Source organism: Phyllostomus discolor, chromosome 1 (assembly GCF_004126475.2).
Source record: "Phyllostomus discolor isolate MPI-MPIP mPhyDis1 chromosome 1, mPhyDis1.pri.v3, whole genome shotgun sequence".
Classification (NCBI taxonomy): domain Eukaryota; kingdom Metazoa; phylum Chordata; class Mammalia; order Chiroptera; family Phyllostomidae; genus Phyllostomus; species Phyllostomus discolor.
In genome coordinates, this window is record NC_040903.2 from 199,406,674 (window position 1) to 199,421,772 (window position 15,099).

The window sequence follows — 15,099 nt, forward strand, 5'->3', positions numbered from 1 at the left end:
CTTGCTAGGACCTGTCCCCCCAGGTCCTCCTGGCTGCCACAGGGTGTTTCCTTGCTACGTGACGTGGAATAGGGGTTGTCTTGACCAACCCATGCTCTTTAGCTCTTATTGCCAGGGACATTTCTATCCTAGGATGCCTAAAAGACTCTCAGCTTGGAGCAGTAGGGGTACAATCTGAGGCTTGGTGTCAACTTGACTCAAAATGGCCTAACACTTTTGGAACACTTTTGTGTTTCAGGCCCTTGGTGAGTAGACTTACCTTGTATCTCCATTTTAGATGAAGAGACTGAAGCACAGAGACACTCCCCAGTCTACCCTCAGTCTGGTGGGACATACACACAAAGGAACTAGAATATAGTTTTACCATTCCTTAGGAAAACAAGAAAATAACCATAGTGCAGGAAATTTATTGTAAAGCCAATTTAAAAAAATTCTGAGACGATACCCTTTCATTTGGGGATTCTTAATATGCCTTTTATTTTTAAGAAAATATGGTAATACAAAGTGTCAGCTGGGGGATTTTATTCTTTCTTGGCAAAATAAAAATATATTTATTCTATGTTAGTTTCCAAAATTGCTTTAAATATGTAATAGGTAAGTAAAATATATTAGTCTAAGAACCACTGTTGAAGGCAATAGCTGGTTTCTATGCTATCCTCTTACTGGGAGTAGAGTATTTGGATAATTTTACTCACTTTCTATTCTGAACTTTTATCAGAAAAAATTGCCACTGGACAGGACCTCTGAGATCATATAATTTATTTATCTTTAACATTTACCAAGATGTTTTGATTGCACACTTTGACCCTGAGACCTTTTAATTCTACATTGGCATAACCAGAATTATACAAACACTGAAACATTTTTTATTAAGGGAGTATTTTTCAAAAGCCAACAATGTGAGGCTTATAATTCTTCAACTCATTTTCTCCTAGGCATAGTTAAACCATTTCTTATTTTTCCAATTCATTTATAGTTTACAGAGTTCTTTTTAACAAGATCAATTCTGCTCCATGCATCTTCCCCAGTGAAGATTTGATTCATCGATCAGTTGTTTTTTTTGTGTGTCTATCAAATTTTGCCCTTGTAGCTTCTAGCACTGTGGACATTCTTTTGTGGTCATTATTCCTACCACATCCAATTTTCTCACGTCACATTTGCTGGTCCGAATTTTGTCGTGAATGTTTGATTCTTCCTTCAATTTTACAGTCAGTAACAAATTTCACCACGTGCATTTTTAGCTGCTGCCACTTCCATTTTCTGTTGATTTTTTTTCCTGACAGGTCTGATTTTTTGGCGCAGGTCAATTTTTGCAGTTTGAAGAACCACTTCCTACAACTGAAGTCAGTCTCTTCCCTGACTTTTTTTTTTTAAACATACATGAGGGGGTCACAGCATCAGGGTCAAAATATCTTGTGTCATTAACAGAGACTAGTGGTCTGGGATTAAGAAACCGGCCCAAGGCCATAGATAAAGTTAGCAGCAGAGTTCTGTTGGGTCATTTTAGACTACACAGCTCCTCTAGTTCAGAGAAGGGCCGAACAAGAATGTGAAATTGGGATGATCCTGATGGTGTGCCTGCCTCCTCCTACCCTCCACCCCTCAACTCCTCTTTAGAGCCTGACAGAATTCCCATTGACCCGCCTCCCTAAGAAACAGCAGCTGGGGCCTAGGTTCGAAGCCTCTTGGCATCTCCTTGCTCCCTGGCTGAGCCCGTCTGAGGCTGTGTGTGCGCTGGACTTGATTTACACACAAGCCAGACCAGCAAGGGAAAAAATCCTCTCTTGTGAAGAATTAGGTCACTGGCAGAGTTGGGGAGGAGAGGGAATCGGGCCTTGTTTGCCCACCTTCAGTTTACCCTCCTTGCTGGAAGCAACCAAGGCAGAGGCCAAGGGTGTTCCTGGGAACAGGCATTTGGGGTTAGGGTTGGGGTTGGGGGCAGGCAGTACCCACGTACATGTTCAAGTGTGGTCGCATGCAAATGTGAGATCGGTCTGTGTCCCAGTGACTTGGGATCCCCCCATCACAGTGCATTTGTCTGGATTACTCTAAGGGGGATATTAGTGTTGTCTAATAACAGCTTCAGATTTATCCAGGGATTTGTGTGATTAATTCTCAAGCAAAGTACAGCAGATGGATTAGAGCTCAGCCTGTGCGGTGGGTCTACACCACCCATTCCCTGTCCTTTCTAAGTGGAGCTGGGGGAGGTTCCCCTCCTTCTTCCTGGTTGTCCTGATTGTTGAAGGCTGTAATGTTTAGGTCCCCATCGTAAGGTGGCTGAAATGATTTTTCACCACTATAATGCGTGAGTGAGTGTCCAGGAAGGCAGTGAAGTCTTGAAGCTCATGTTCTTGTTCCTCTATGGAAGCTGCAGAGAAGGGGCCACCACTGTAGTCTCCGTGCTGGGTACCTCTCCCAGACTCACGTCAAGGCACTGGTGCCCCAACTGTGGCCCAGCAGGGACAGTTGTGAACTGACACCTAGGTGACTGGAGTTCTGGTTTCAGCTTGAACACTGTCCAGCTGGGTAGACATGTCAGTTCCCCTGTCTTGGGTCTGTTTCTCTCATCTGAACCTCAATGGATCCTGCATGACTTTATGGCATTGATCACAGTTATAATTAAATAAACAATTGTCTAGTTATTTGTGGCTCATCTGCCCAGCTAGGCTTGAAGCTCCAGGAGTACAGGACTCATGTCTGTCTTGTTCATCTGCCATCGCCCCCCGCGCCTAGCACAGTCCCATGGCACGGATCTGTGTAACGGATATGTGTCAGTGGGGTATGTGATGAAAGGGATGAGTCTGCTTGACCTCTGACAACTGAACTTCTAAAATTCCCTGCCTGTCCTCTACTCTGTTCTCCTTGAAACAATCACATAAAACCTCCCATTTTTATGTTTCTACTGCTTTTTAACTATAGTACCACAGAAGTTACAACATAAAAATGGTCATTAATACTATTTATAACTTACAAGGCATGTTTTCAATACATGATATGTGGAGTTCCTTTCCCATCTTCTTGCTTGATCTCTATCATTCCTGGATGTGGAATGCCTCATTGTCTGGGTCCCCAAGTTGCCTCGGGAAAGGCCTATGGAGCCCATTGACCCCTTCAGGAGGGGACTGGTAATAATTAGGAGGCTACATGTATGGTTCTCAGACTCCAAAGAAGATTGTTTTCAGGTCCAGGGCAGACACTGTACTAATTCCACACCACCACACGCCCTTGCTTTACAAAGGGAAGAAACCAATCTTGCTTGTTTTCTGAAAATGGAAGGAAGGGAGGAGGATGACGGAAAGCAGAAAAGCTGACGGGGCTTAGTAGTGAGAGAGCCTTCAGTGAGCATACTTACTTTCTCCAGAGGGTTTCCAGGTGTCTAGAAGACTCCTGTTCTCAGGGTGAGGACTTTTGTAGAAGCGTTCAGTTGAAGGTCCCCAGCTAACCTGAGCCAGTATGTGACCTGTGGCAGGCACTGCTAATCAAACATGACCTCCTCTTTCTTCCAGGCCCACGTGCAGCCTCAGGCTCTTTCTTAACACGTTACTCCAGGGTGTCACAAGTCAAAGAAAATGGGACTAATGTGTGCTGAGGGTGGTGCCAGGCAGATTGTTAGGCATGTTATATGCATTTGTCTGTTTATTCTCTTGACAAATCTCAAATTGATATGATCCCCATTTTCCAGATGAAGTTTAAGTAACTTAAGCAAGGTCACATAATAAATAGCAAAGGTGGTATTTGAGCTCTACGTTTATGGTCTTTCGGGTACACTATATGCCCAACCCTTAGGCTGTCAATCTGACCACTGGCCAGCTTTGGTGACATGTGCTTATAAGATTTCTCTCCACTTAATTGTTGCTGTCCATCCTCTGAGGGCTACTTCAAGGTTTCTTCAGCAAAGATTTAGAAGCATTCTCTGTCAACTCTGAATCCCCCATTAGTGCTAAGTGTGATAAAAGATGACCAGATACAGCTGCCCTATCCTGTTTATGTCCTTTCTTGGCTTATTGGATTGACTAACTACATCACCCGCAGTTATTTTGAGTCTCCAGTGCCTAAGTCAGTGTCTGGCAGGCAGCAAGTGTTAGCTGTTTTGAATTCAACCAGACACAAAGGCTCACTATGGGAAGAGAAAAGGGTGAGGATAAAGGCTTATGAAAAAAAGAGCCTTCCCAGCTGTTCTGGGAACCTTAAAGCCAGCCTTTCTCAGCCTGTTCAGTGAGAGGTCACTAGGTGTTTTACAGAGAGGGAGGTGTCCGGTGTTTCAAACCTCTGGGAAAACTGAATATTTCACACTGTGTCTTAGTGCAGGTGAGGCTTTCTGGAGTCTCACTGTAGAGATACTTGATTACCTTTGTTTAGCTCACTGTTTTCTAAATTTATTTGACCACGGAATATTTTTTGGAGGGGGGCAGTGGCAAGGAACTCCTATTCACTTCTTGCTGGAGGTTTTATTTTTGTGGAATTCAGTTGTGGATATGTTGCCCCAACTCAGAGTTCTTTCTCTGAAATACAGGCCCTGGGATCCCACCCAGCAGCAGATGTGATGGTCACTCTAAAATGCTTTATGACCATCAATTCTTTCCCTCTGTTTTCTACACTGGTTTTTTGAAATTTGCCTTTATGTCCCATAGGGTGATGGATTTGGGTGGTTAGACCAGTGAGGGAAGAATGAATAGGAATACTACTACAGGAAGGAAAAGGGCTTTGGATCCAGAGAAACTGAGTTTAAGCCCTGGCTTCAACTTGTGAGTTGAGTGGACTTGGGGATGTTAACTTCTCTGAGCCTTGGTTTCCTTATCTGTTAAATGAGGATAATAATCGTCTCCATCAGGGTTAAATGCACAGGCACAAGAGGCTTCCGTGGCCAGCTGACACATAGAAGTCTTCAGTAAAGGGCAGAGATTATAGTGAACAATGACCCCTGAACTTGTCTTCTGGTCATATTTTGAATTTCTTTTATAATATTATTGTGAATAGGGACCCTACTTAATCTTTTTTTTTTTTTTTTTGACAACAGGATCAAGCATAGTGTCTAGTAAGGAAATGCCACTCAGTTAAGACTTCTGCAATGAATAGATGAATGACATAGCACTTTATTGTTTACAAAATGCTTCCATGTTTATGGTCTCATTTAAACCTCACTGCAACCTGGACATGTAATTAGTGTCATTGTTCCCACAAGGATGGGTATGAAAACTGAGTCTCAGAGAGGCTGAGTGAGTTGCCTAAGATCTCAGCTAGTACCAGGGTGAAAAGTTAGGCCTCAAAACCAGGGCTTCTGTGAGCAAAATGTGGCATGTACACACTGTGCTCAGCCTTTAAAGTAAAGGAAATTCTGACATAAGCTATAGCATGAATGAACCTTGAGGATATTGTGCTAAGTGAAATAAACCAGACACAAAAGGACAAATGCCATATGATTCCACTCATCTGAGGTTCCTAGAGTAATAACATTAATAGATACAGAAAGTAGAATGGTGGTTGCCAGGAGGCATGGGGAGATATTGTTTCATGGGGACAGAGTTTCGGTTTTGCAAGATGAAAAGGGTTCTGGAAATGGATAGCGGCGGTGGTTGCACAACGATCTGAATGCACTTTATGCCCCTGAACTGTACAGTGAAAATGATTAAATAGTAAATTTTACGTTGTTATTAATTTACCACAATAAAAAAATTAGGAAAACAAAACAAAAAACCCTGGCTTCTGATTCCAAACCCCGGGTTTTTTCCTGCCCTCCATAGCAGGGCCCCCTACAGAAGAGCTTCAGTAGGCATCTTCTTCCAAGGCTCTTTTTGTACTGAACTGCAAAATTTGCAGAACTCACCTGCACTGGAACCCTGGGAGACCCACCTGTGTCTTCCAGACGATAATTCCAATTGGCAGAAGCCCCGAGGGGTTAGTCTCTCCAGAAAGAAAGAAATCCTGGAAAGAGGACAGATCTTCTTTCTCAAGGAAATCACTTGGGTCAAGTAATGCAATAATTACGATTTGCAACATTGATCAGTACTTCCTCTGTGCCACACTCCATCTCGGCACTTTGGCATGCATTAATTCCTTATAACCCTTACACCAGTGCTACGAGGTATGTAGATTATCTCCATTTTACAGATGGGGAAATAAGGGCTTGGAGAGGATAGTTAACATGCCCAAGATCAAATATATAGTATTTGTAAGAGCCAGGATTTTTATCCAAGTGTTTCTGACTCCAGAACCCTGTGCTGTCTGCAGGGTGCAGGGAAATTGAAGATGTCTGCATCCGGGCTGTTTGTGCAACATGAGGATGTATTCCTCTCTGTCCTGCTAGGCGATGGGACATCCTATCATTTAGATCAGTTAGGTCAGTTTCTCTCTTGATTTCCTTGTATTCTCTGTGCTGCAGGTATGTACCTCTCTTCCTGGAGGGTCATGCTCATTTAAGGAGGTCAGCATCTATTTCTTTACCTAGGAAGATGGCATTTGGGCCCTGACCCCTGGCAGTGTCCATTTGCTGTGAGGACTTTTGAAAGCCCTCATCCTGTTGGGTTGGAAGCCTATCATAGGTGCCAACCTCATGACCTAAGCCTGGAAAGTATTATTTAGCTAGAGATGACTTTTGTTTGCAAGGCTTAAACAGCTCAATAGAAGCTCAACGTGGCACTTTCAGTTTATAAGGGATATGTCAACAAGCCAGCAGGGACACTAATATTAACAGTTTCAGTAAGTTTTTGTGGAATGTTTACTCTTTGCCTGGCGTTGTGCTAAGCACTTTATATGGATCATCTCATTTGATCCTAACGGTCGTATAAATTAGGTACAGTCAGTTCTGCTATAATGTATGTTTTGCAAATGCAAATTTGTCCCAATGCAATTGATATATTAGGGGACTATTTGAGCATAATAATTTCGCTTTTGACTATGCACGACTTCATCCGTAAGAAACACTAGGTAAAGGCAGAGAGCTGCGGCCGGCGGACTTGAGCTGTGTAGGGACGCACAAAGCGCACACACCTCGACGTGTGGCAGCTGCTTCAGGCACCCTGTGTGTGCTGAGCCACACCCATCCGACTTCAGGTGGCCCTCCCCTCACAACAGCAGAACTCACAAGCTCCCCACTTCCACAAGCAAACTTCACACCCTTTTCGAGTGCCACACTTCTCATTGTATTTACATGTTAACCATCTAACACATATAAAGTGGGTTCCTGTCTTTTATTGTTATTTAACATTTTTATGGAACAGTAATATACATGATTTCATAGGGCTGTTTTGAGGATAAAATGAGTTAATACATGGAAAGCATGGGACAGTAAGCACTCAGTTATTTTGGTATTATTTCCACGTTACAAGTGTGAAACTTGGAGGACTTTCAAACTTGTAGTCTGTCATTCTTCTGTCAAACAACACCTCAAATCAACCTGCTAAAGGACACAATAAAACATCAAAGCACAACACAATCATTGCTCTTAAAGACATGAACATAGGAAAAATTAAGACTGACAACTGGGAAAGATGCCACTATCTTTATTATGTGTCACTGATGATATTTGGGGGTTTGGGGCCCTAACCCCATTTTTCCTAATGAGCCCTGTGCTTTTCACCATGTGATTTTGCCTAGCGCAGTGACTTTTAGAAATGCCTAGGAGTTCTGAGTACCTTGATAGCAGAACTGACTCTACTACCAATTATTCCCGTGCAACTAAAGAAGAAGGTGAAGCTAAGCAATTTGACAAAAACATTTTTAATCACAAGTGGCAAACCACGGTTCAAACCCAAGGTTGCCTTAGCCTCATGTCTGCACTCAGAATCCAGAAGGCATAAAAAAATAAAAGAGTGCTGTCTGCACTGATCTCTGATTTTGTCTGTAGCAGGTAGACTGCCTCTTCCCCCACCTGTCAGTCAAGCTGTAATTCCTCAAGCCAGAGCCACTGCGTGTACACGCGGGGCCCTCAGGTACTGGGGCACAGCAGTGACCTGGCCCACAGTGCTGTCCTTGTTCCTTCCTGCCTCTCATCCTGCTCCTCTCCCTGCCACTGCCTTCCCTGGCCGGCTGGCACCTGACACAGCAGCTACCCTTCCTCTCTAGCTTGCAATCTGGAGTTATTAGCATCAAGGAACAAAAGCAAACAGCACCAGGGCTTGGTGGGGGCTCAGTCTTCGACAAAGGTGGATAAATGGGCTCTGTGTCAGGGATGGAGCTAGCACCACCTGGCCTTTTGTGGAGAGACAACTCTTCCTGTGTTTGAAGAGCTCAGACACCAACAGCTGGAAAGAACCCCCAACACAGGAAACCCAGCCTCTTCGCTGCTGGAAGTTTGCTTTAGCTCCCAACTTAAAAAATCGTTTCTGTGTTTGTTCCTGAAGGAAAGGGAAGAAACCTGTGCTCATTCTCCCCATTAGGGATAAGAAAGATAGGCTCCTTTAGACATGCAGGCTTTGCTTTTATTTGTTTATTTTTCCCTGATGTTGTAGCCGGGTGTGGTCCTCGGTGGAAGGCCTGCCCTGACATTTATGGGCCTGGGGCGGGAATATACAGGAGGCCACAGGCTGCCTCCCTTCTCTCCACCTCTAGCACCACAAAGGCCTACATCTGTGTGCACGCTGAGCCTGCAAAAGTCCGCAGATCCTGCAAACAGCCTCCCTTCCTTGGCTGTTTCTTGACTCTAGAGCAGTGGTCTCTAACCTTTTTGGCACAAAGGACCAGTTTTGTGGAAGACAATTTTTCCAAAGACCACGGTGGTGGGGATAGTTTCAGGATGATTCAAGCACATTATGTTCAAGTTTACCTCCTGCTGTGCTTGCTGCGTGGTTCCTAACAGGCCTGGACCATGGGTCGGGAACCCCTGCTCTAGAGTACATACACCAGTGGGTTGGGCTGCTTTTGGGAGAATGCACCCAGGGAGGATGCACCTCCCATGTGGAGGTGCGTCCACATGGACCCCATGTGGATGGGGTCCATTTGGGCAAGAAGTTCTGAGTACTGGAGTGTCCTCTACACGGGGACCACAGGGGGTGCTGCTGGTTCTGGGTGGGAACATCCATTTGGCCCCATGGACTCCTTTCTTCCTGGGGTGGGATGTGGCTGCAGAAGGGCAGAGAACAGGCTCATCTAAAGCAGGTAGCCCAGAGCAGGGCCTCCAGTCATCCCGGCCTATGGTCGTACCGCATCTGACCTCTTCCTTCTATCCTAAGCTGTGCCTTTTTCTCACTTCTGGGAGATGCCCAGTATTCTAATGCCTAATTTGTAATAGCTTGATGGGTACCTGTCCTAGTTTGAGACAATTTCTTTTATTCCAGAATATAGCTTGACCCTTATCTGATGTGCTGCTGCTCTGAGTATGAGAGGTATTTATAACGACAGAGCCTCTGGGTCTTAGTTTCCTTGTCTGTAAAATGGGACGAATAGTGTTCCTACCTGTTAGGGGTGGGGCGGGAATTAAGTAAGATGTATATAAAGTACTTGCTATAGTGCCCAGCACACAGAGAATGCTCAACAAGTGTGAGCTTTGTTATGATCAGTATGGCTTTGTGCCAGGGACACATAGACCATTATCCCATTTTATGCCCACATTCAGCCTCTGATGTGTGGTGCTGGACCCAGGAACTGGTTCAGGACTAGACATGTGACCTCAGCCAAACTGAGGGAGACTTCCCAGGAAATTTTTCTAGAATGATCAGGAAATAGGCTGCTCTCCTTTCTCTAGAGCTGCTGGGTTTCATCGTTGTTACCCTGTGGAGACAGCCCACATGATAATGAGGCCAACAGCAAAGAAAACAGGGTTTCTCCACGTAGTAAGGGTGTGAAGCTAGTCCCAGAGTCCAGTGCCAGCTCTGCCCCCTCTGTGCACAAGCATGTGCCTTCACTTCTCTGAGCCTCAGTTGTCTCATGTGTGAATGGAGATACTCATGGAATCTATCTCAGTGAATTGTATCAACTGAGATGAACTAGTCACTATTCAATACACATTGCCGAACACCTGTTAGAGGCCAGGCCCTGCTTAAACTCTGGGCACACAAGTGTTTAATAAAACAGACAATACTTCTTTTCCCATAGAACTTGTGATTTAGTGGGGGATATAAAAAAATAAAAACATGGACCCAGTGATTAGGTCAAATAGTCAAATAGTGTCAAATAGTGACTAGTGCCATGATGAAAGGAAAAACAGAGTAAGGGGTGGAGGAGGGTCCCTATTTTAGAAGATGTGGTTGAAGAGGCCTTTCTGGGGAAGTTGTATTTGAGCTGATACCTGAGGAAAGTGAAGAGCAGTTTTACATGTGCCTGACAAAGACTGTTCAGGCAGGGAAATAGCAAAGGCACAGGCTCCAGGCAGGGCCTGCTCAGTTAGTGTTAGTTGCTTCTACTGCCATCATAGCAGGACTGAGAACTGGATCATGGGCATCTTTCCTCTCCCATCCTTCTAGGTTTGGCATTTACATTGACCTGGGTGGATAGCAGGTGCTCAGAAAAAAAAATCCTGGGGGAAAATTCCTGATGAAAAATCGTGGCCCAGACTGCAGCCACCTCTCTCTTAGGAATGCCATGCTCAGACCAGGGGCAGGGGAGCAACCCAGAAAAGGAAGGATTCAAAAGCTGCCATCATCCATCACCTACTCTTTCTGCCTTCACGACCTGGGAAGAAGTAATTTGGGGCATTCCTACATTCCTACCTCCACTCGGTACCTCACAGACACTCAGTACCCCACAGACACAGTGTCTTCAACAACTTCAGCCACAAGTGCGGATGATCAGCATGGTTGTTTTAAAGTTCAAAGGAACAATTTCCTGCAGTTTGGGGAGATCTGCTTTTTCTAACTGCAGGCGTGGGAGTCGGGGTTTGGTGGGGGGAGGACCCTCCATCTGCTGCTGTTGCACTTGCAGAGTATAGCTTAGCCTGGGGAGCCTTCCCGTCACCCTTCATTTGGACTCGATTCTCTCAAGAGGCAGTAGCCTGAGATTCCCCCACTTGCTACTTCCACACCCCCCAAACCCCTGGAGGAGCTTTGGGAAGCGTGGAGCAGGCTGCCTCCTGCAGGCAAGGCCCAGCCAAACCTTCCGGGACCCCACCCGGTGAACTCTGCCTTGGGTCTGACCTATTTTCTAGGAGAGAAAATAGAATATAGATTTACATGCTGTGGCACTCTGGAAAACTACAGGCCCAGCAGTGTGAGAAAATAAAACAGCAGGAGGGAGCAGGGAAGGGCTGGCTGGGCTGAGGATGCCATCTCCCCTGGATCAGTCACATCTGGTTGTCAACTGCCTTTGCTTCTGCAATTTCCCCCCACTTTTTAATCTATTTCAAAATGTATGTGCACGCACACACTCACACATTTCCTCTGGCCAGTTCTGGGGCCCAGTGCTGCTCTCCCAGACACAGATCCCAGGCTGTGTATCAGCAGCAGCCACAGACAGAGGGCACTCTAGGGGTGATTCCCTTGGAAACAGAAGGCAGCAAGGCATGGAGTCAGAACCACCACAGCTACATTCTAGGACAGACTTCCTTGCTGTGTGACCGTCAGGAGGTTTGGGGTGGTTTTTTTTTTTTTTTTTTTAAATATTCTTGTCCTCTCCTATATGAAGGTAATCAAATTACCAGCTAACATTGACTGAGGGCTTTCCATATGCTAGGGACTCTTCTAAGCTCCTAAAACAACCTTAGAAGGTAGGAACTATTATCACACCCACTTTATGGATAAGGAAACTGCACCAGCTGTGGATTCTCATGACCTGGTCTGACTCACATGCCTATCTTTGGAGCTAAGGTGGGGGGCCTATCTTTGGAGCTAGGGTGGGGGTGGGGGTCATCTCTACCAAGCCATATGGATTAAGGGTAGGAACAGGAGTCCCAAGAAGACAACTGGGACTTGCTATAAAAAGGAGAAAATGATGCTTGTCAGACAATACGGAAGATAGATACTGTTGAAGTTCTGATCCCCACCCTGTGCCCACCCCCCTGCCCATTCCACTCCTACCTTTGTCATTTCTTTCTGTTGGTCAGAACACAATGCAGAGATTCAGGTAAATCAGATGGTATGGTGTCTCTCTGTTCCTCAAACTGGACAGAACCCTCAGAACTACCTCTAGGTTGATGCCACAGCCAGGAGCTGAATTTGGACCCTGAACCCTTGCTAAAGTGGGGGTTTCTTGGTGCCCATTTTGGTAAAAAGAGATGCTGGATTTTTTTATACATAGGACTAGAACAGGGCCGAATTAAAGTCTGAGGCAGGAAAGCACAAAAAAGATTGGAATTTGTTTTGTCTCTTGCTTATGCTCACCCAGAACTTGTTCACTCCCTCTGGCCCCAACTCCCCCTGAGGAAAGGGGAGGGAGGTGAGACGGCCCAGAGGAAGGGAAGCTGAGAGGGTTTTACTCACAAATAGAAGAGTCGAACCCAAATCACCAAAAGAAATACAGTTTATTTAATTCCTGTGGTCTCTTGGCATTTCCAGGGAGCCATCTGGTCAACATTTTTTGGTAATTCTGTCTGTGGTAATTCAAAATGATAATAATCAGAGCAACTACCATTTATACAGTGTTTGCCTTGTACTGAGTTAAGTGCTTTACAAGTGTTTAATCTCATTTAATTCTCACAACACTGCCATGAGGGAGGCTCTGTTATCTTTCTGTTTTAAGCTGAGGAAAGGACTTAGAGAGAATTCAATGACTGACCCAAGGCCATTGAGTAGGCTGGGAGTTGAACCCAGTCCTGTCTGTCTCTGAAATTTAGAATTGTAACCACAATGCCCAATAATACAACTTAGTATTATTGGAAGAATTTTGGGGTTCTAAGGCATCCTGTCTCCCTTGGGTGTTGGTGCCCCCAAAGAACATGTTTCAATGAATAACAGTGTTGACATTCCTACCACTGAACTCTACCACATATAAATAATTTGATACCCTGTTTAACCAAGGGGTATTTTAATGACTGCTATCCTAGGCAAGCCATCAGACACAGTTAATGGCCCTACTTAGTTATTTATGCAGAATGTTTTCTCTTCCCATCTCTCCTATTTTGCCTCTTTTCTTCCTCCCCTCTGCCATTCCACCCCTAAATCAAATAGCTCACCAGAAAACTTAAAAGGGTATGCAGCTGAGGGATGATTCAGAGCTCTCTAGAAGTCTCTTTGGGCAGATACCACTTCTAGGGAATATAGGGTGTGGGTTGAAGAAATGCTCAGCTGTTGCTATGAATATGCTCCTCCCAGATGCTGAGGCACAGCTCTGTTAGGTTGGTGCCTGGATTTTTCTGGGGCAAGAGCCCTAAGGAGCTTCCTGGAACTTGACAAATCTAATGGCAGCAAATTAGAGGCACAGAGGATAACCTGTGACCCACTCATGGGGTAGCTGGTAGGCATTCACCACGCTCCCTTATGGCTTCAGGGTGCTCATTTGGCTTGCAAACTGAATTTGTTTTTCATATTCCCTTGAGAGACTTGGGTTTCAGTTGAATGAATGTTGAGCTGGGGGGGGATTCAAAACATCTAGGGTCTTTTCTAGGCTCTGTCTCTGAACTAGTTGTGTGACCTTAGGCATGTTTCTCAACCTGTTTCATCCTCCATCTTAACAAAAAAGAATAAAGTAGATCATGTTTACAGACATTCCAAACTCACCATTCAGTGATTCTAAGTGAGTCACCCAGGATCACCCAAATGGCCAGTGGTTTCCTGAAATAACCTTGTTCTTTCTCCTTGGCTGCAGCATAACCTCAAGATTGGGTCCAGGGGTTTCAACAATGGTTTGGATTGCTCTTAGTTTGGCTTCTCTAGCATGGTTCTGTTTTACATTTGAGGGTAGAAGGAGGAGATCGTGTTCATGGAGATGATGGGAGTGAACTGTTTTTCATTTTTGAAAGTTCATTGGCTTAATTCAAAGATCAACCTTCCCACGGCTGGGTGTTTATTTGTAGATATCAAAAGTGATTTCAAATGGCAATTCCTATCATTAATGATGGGGTGAAAGCAAGGAGAGAAATTAAAGGAGGAGGCAGAATTTCAATGTCAGGCAAATGATCTACTCACACTCAACCCCACGCGTACACACTGCTGTCTGTGATGAAGAAAGGTCATTGGGAATACCGGGGAGGGAGAGAATTATGAATGTTCCGTGATCTGTGTCCTTCAGTCCTATGTGATGAACAATGCTGCAACTCGCTCTTAATTCTTGTGCCTCTTTTTCTTTGTTCCTCAACAGAGTGATTTATTATTATTATTTTTCCTCTCTACTGGGAAACCTTCCTTGACTCCATGTCCAGTGTTCTGTATCTGGAGGGGAGGGGGATTTGCTTGGGCATTGGTTGGTATGCGGAAATCAATCAGAATATTTTAACTGATATTCTTGCAGGATTCCAGTCTGCTCAGCCCTTTGGAGCCCTATCTGATTCCAGGATGTTGTTTTTCCGGACAGATGTGAAGCTCGCCTCTCTTGCTACATGCACAGTGAACAGGGAGCTTGGCCCCTCAGCTTGCATGGGTGGTTTTTGGGTGAAGGTAGAACTAAGTGCTCAGCAGCTGAGCACTTTTGGGGCCTTGCATGAACTTGATAGTCATGCAAGGGCACATTGCATTGTGTGTGTGTGCTGCTAACACTCTTCTTCCTTTTTCTCTCCCTTTCTCTCCTCTCCCTTCCCCTCTTTTTGAAAATGCTGCCACAGATGTCAGTCAAGGTCCAGGTGAGTCTTTGTGTCTGCACAGCTGCCCTGTAACTTTCCTCTCTGCCAGGTTGTGCATGTTTGACTCTGAGTGAGACTTTCTGCTAGGGACTGTAAACACAACCAAAATCTAAATACTGCATTTTTATTGACTTAAGGTTAGAAGGAATGCCTTGAATTGATGGATTTGTATTGGTTTTGAAGAATTATTTTAAAATCAAACAAATGCAGTTCCCATGCTTATATTCTCACTTCCTTCTGATGAATATTTCTGGATGAATCAAAGAGTTTGGAAAGTGGACATTTTAAAATATATTTTTAACAGATGTTCTTAAGATATGTATTCTCCAGTTTAATGCACATTTTGCTTTGTCCTCCATAAATCTATTTACCTTCTATAGCTTCATGTGATTGAAAGCTGAAGATATGACATACTCAGCATGGAAAATATGGTGTGGGTAAATGTAGGTTTCTTTCTT

The 15,099-nt window shown here is 44.7% G+C and overlaps 1 protein-coding gene across 1 annotated transcript in view; it reads left to right on the top strand.

Moving 5' to 3' along the window:
* The window catches only part of NRXN3 (neurexin 3), a 1,487,232-nt gene that overhangs the window by 82,891 nt on the left and 1,389,242 nt on the right, over nt 1-15,099 (top strand). Inside the window, 1 exon segment of the mRNA XM_036018906.1 lies at nt 14,624-14,641. Coding sequence (XP_035874799.1) covers nt 14,624-14,641 — 18 coding nt within the window.